The sequence below is a fragment of the Perna viridis genome, chromosome 3, assembly GCF_037379345.1.
Source record: "Perna viridis isolate PV_CMFRI_1.1 ecotype Kerala chromosome 3, ASM3737934v1, whole genome shotgun sequence".
Lineage (NCBI taxonomy): Eukaryota > Metazoa > Mollusca > Bivalvia > Mytilida > Mytilidae > Perna > Perna viridis.
In genome coordinates this window covers 24,911,609-24,915,368 of record NC_142447.1, presented here as the reverse complement: position 1 = coordinate 24,915,368, position 3,760 = coordinate 24,911,609, and the positions used below count along the sequence as shown (strand labels likewise).

Genomic DNA, 3,760 nt, shown 5'->3' with positions numbered 1-3,760 from the left:
ACAAGAAACTATAGAAGAAAACAACACTGCCTGTGTGTAATGGCCGTAGTAATGTAGTGGACAGTAATTATGTTCATTTCATCTACTACTCATGTTAATCAAGTATTCAAAACAAAGAGTTTAGATGTGTGTGTAAAAATTATTTTGGACACTGACGCCTATTGATATCTCTGGTTTGCGTTACACTACAATTAAAGCCGTTTTGTACTGATCAAACACTGTCACGTGTTTTACACTACGTTTCAAACGAATGCTTTAACTGTAGTAAAAGTCAACTAACCCGATGGTAGAATAAATTAAATCAATTGATTCAGAAAATGAGAAGACATATTTCAAATTTACCTCATTCAATGACCACGAAAAACACCAATTTTAATGCTCGGATATATTTAATAATACAAAAAATATGACAAAATCTTTTAAAAAGGGAATTCGTTGTCAGTTGAGCTTTCAAGTTTTGTTACCATTAATATCTTTAGTATACACCTGAAAAAAATAAAGATAGTGAACTTTAGTTGTTCGACCAAACATTTACAGTATATATAATGATAAGACACAAATACACACATGTATATGTTATTTTGTATGTTTTAGTTATTTCTCGTTGTTGCCTATTGAACATGATTTGTTTGTGTGATTTCACTTGCTATACATAACGTTGTTTCTGGTCCACTCAATTGTTTTTGTTCCTTGAAGTGATTAACATTTAGTCGTTGTCCTTTATTTTTAAACACGATTTAGTTGAGGAAATTTGAAACAAACGCTTCTGCATGATGACAAATGGGGAAGATTGCAATTAAAAAAAAAATCTACACGGGTGAATACATAAAATACTTACTTCCTTTTTTACCGTATTTGTATCTTCTTCCATATCCACCATAACCTCCATAGCCCCCTCCGTAACCACCAAGACCACCATAACCTCCGAGACCTCCACCGTAACCACCAAGACCTCCACCATATCCGCCCATTCCACCATAACCTCCGTATCCGCCCAAACCTCCACCATATCCGCCCATTCCACCATAACCTCCTAGACCTCCGTATCCACCCAAACCACCATATCCGCCCATTCCACCGTAACCTCCTAATCCTCCATATCCACCGTAACCTCCACCTAGGCCTCCGTAACCTCCATATCCTCCTAGGCCTCCATAACCTCCTAGTCCGCCGTAACCATTCATACCACCACCATAACCTCCTAGTCCGCCGTAACCATTCATACCACCACCATAACCTCCATATCCTCCGTAACCCCCTAATCCACCGCCATATCCACCCAATCCACTGCAATAATTTATAAAATAATTTTAATGCTGCTGATGAGAAGTTACTCATTGAAACATGTCTACAGTATGTCGAAATTTGCAATATATATGATTGGTACTTTTGTATTTATATAAAAGAAAGAAAACCATTTGTGTCGTATTACGGAGTGAAGACTTAATTTTCATGTATTAATTTAATCTTTCAGGATTTAAGTGTGACACCATAAGGTATTCCAATCAGCATACAATGCCGAAGTACACTGCTTCATATGGTTTAAAAAGAAAACAAGCCGCCGGAACCAAATGATCGTAATTCCTTTATCTTACCCTCCATAACCACCTCCGTAAATTACTCCGCCTCCGATGACACCACCACGTCCTTAAAAAGGATGTAAATTTTATTTTGAATAATTATTACAGCCACATGTTTAGAAATACTTTGTACAATGCGAAGGACAATAAAAGAGACAAACTATAAAGACATGTTTAGTTTACTCTCTGACGAAGATATTAAGTTCGTTATCTATTTATTATCAAGTATATCCAATTCTTAGACTCTAAAAAATTTGAAGGTTTATAATATAGTTTTTGTAGCTTGTTAAGATATAATATAATGATAATTACTCTGAATTAAAGAGGAAGACCTGTGGTAAGGGACACAACTCTTACAAATCATTGGAACGTTTGTATTCAGCATTTTACATCAATCTCATCTAAAGCATAAAAGTAACTTGGACTGATTTATTCTGTTTCAAATGAAAACTTGATAGGCTTTGGTGAAATTGAATATGATACAAACATATCACTGATTTCAAGAGTTATGTCCCTTACCCTAGGTCTACCTCTTCAAGTTAGCTTTCGTCAGTTTTAAAAATACCAACATTCTCACTACATCGTAATTTTATCATGTACAATTGTGATACTCACTAAGCCACCAGGTTCCCTGGACGGTTGACAGACAGATTGCGGCAAGGACCAACAGAAGTTTCATTTTGTACTAAAAAAGAAAACAAACCATACGAATGCTGATTTAGATTCATGAAGAAAAAAAAACATAAAATGCTGTAAAATCAACGATCTTATGAAGGAATAGTCTTTAACAATATCAGACAGAAAGTGATCACATGCATGTTTAAAAATATCCCCACCAATTCCCCTTTTTAATTCTAATAAGAAACAGCCACAGACCAGTCAATTTTTCATTTTATAGTTGCACATTTGGAATAAACACTATTTACCTTGTATATGAAATTAGCACTTTGCTAGAGGTATTCTTGATTTGACCGATTTAAATGGGCAATGTAAGCCAAGTTTTCTTCCAAAACAGAAGGACTATTATGATTACGAACAATGCGTATGAAGAGAGATAGAGAAAAAAACATCTGTACCATGAATCACTTCTACCATTAGCAGTTTCTGAATTTTATATGCATTGTTACTAAACCATAATGAAATAGCAATAACAGGAATCTAAAATTGACACTGAGCACAGTCTTTTGCAAACGACAGTACTTATCTATTGTTACATGAACATCTTTATTTGTCTATTCATTCATGTAATATTCATTTATAGAAATTATATCCAAAGTGTGACTTAATAGCAGAAATGAAACATGCATGTTGAACGGGGAATTCTCTATAGAATATGAGAAAACTTTCTGTTCCAAAATGATATTATGACTCATAAGTTTTTTTTATTAAAAGTAATTTTATTGTCCAAATTGATAAAATTGTACTGGCAATCCCTAATATACTGAGACTGGCCTTTAAGCACTATCTTATTGCTGTGCGATCGTCTTGTGTTATTCCAAATTATATTAAAGTGTTATAGTAAATTGCGAGTTACGATTAAGAAAGGCAATAATGTCATTTGTTCAAAGAGAAGGATTGTTTTATTACCAAATTTCCAGTTTTTGCCCTAATTTCGCCAGTTTTGATGACTTTCATGTTTAATTATCCCTATGATTTCATAATTTCGGTTATTTCATCATTAAACAAATAGAAGAGAAAAAGCAAAATGTAGAGAGAGAGAGAGAGAGAGAGAGATTTAATAATTAAGATGACAATAGTGAAATTAAAATCCAAATAAATTAAAATCACAAGAAGCCAATAATATTAAATATTTCAAATTGCAAAAAATAGAAAATTTTAAGAAATTGTAGATTTTCTTACTTTTTCGTACTTACGTTAACGGTGACTGTTCCCGAAGATGAACTTGTGTTGAGACCAAGAACCAGTAAGTCTTTTATAATGGTTCTGTGACCACCGATTGTGTCATTTGACGGCGTCCACTATGTCAAAATTGATACATGAGTCGAACGCGGCTTTTTCATGTTTACTGAAGTAGATAATCATGTTTACTAATTTTTTCACATTGACATGTTACAAAACGCAAGATGAATAATTAGAAAATTTATTTATAAACAAAAGGGAGATGGACATTTGAAATTCACGAACATGCTAAAAAAAGTCAAACAACTATGATTGATCCG

General features: G+C 33.6%; 1 protein-coding gene across 1 annotated transcript; it reads right to left on the bottom strand.

Annotated features, from left to right (window-relative positions):
- Positions 1-370: 370 nt before the first annotated feature.
- On the bottom strand, positions 371-3,556 carry LOC148621570 (uncharacterized). Its single transcript, XM_088576076.1, has 5 exons — positions 3,455-3,556; positions 2,196-2,265; positions 1,596-1,647; positions 839-1,287; positions 371-486 (listed from the first exon to the last, which is right to left on the bottom strand). The coding sequence occupies exons 2-5, from the start codon at positions 2,257-2,259 to the stop codon at positions 476-478; spliced, it is 576 nt and encodes a 191-aa protein (XP_088432202.1). The 5' UTR covers positions 2,260-2,265; positions 3,455-3,556; the 3' UTR covers positions 371-475.
- Positions 3,557-3,760: the final 204 nt, after the last annotated feature.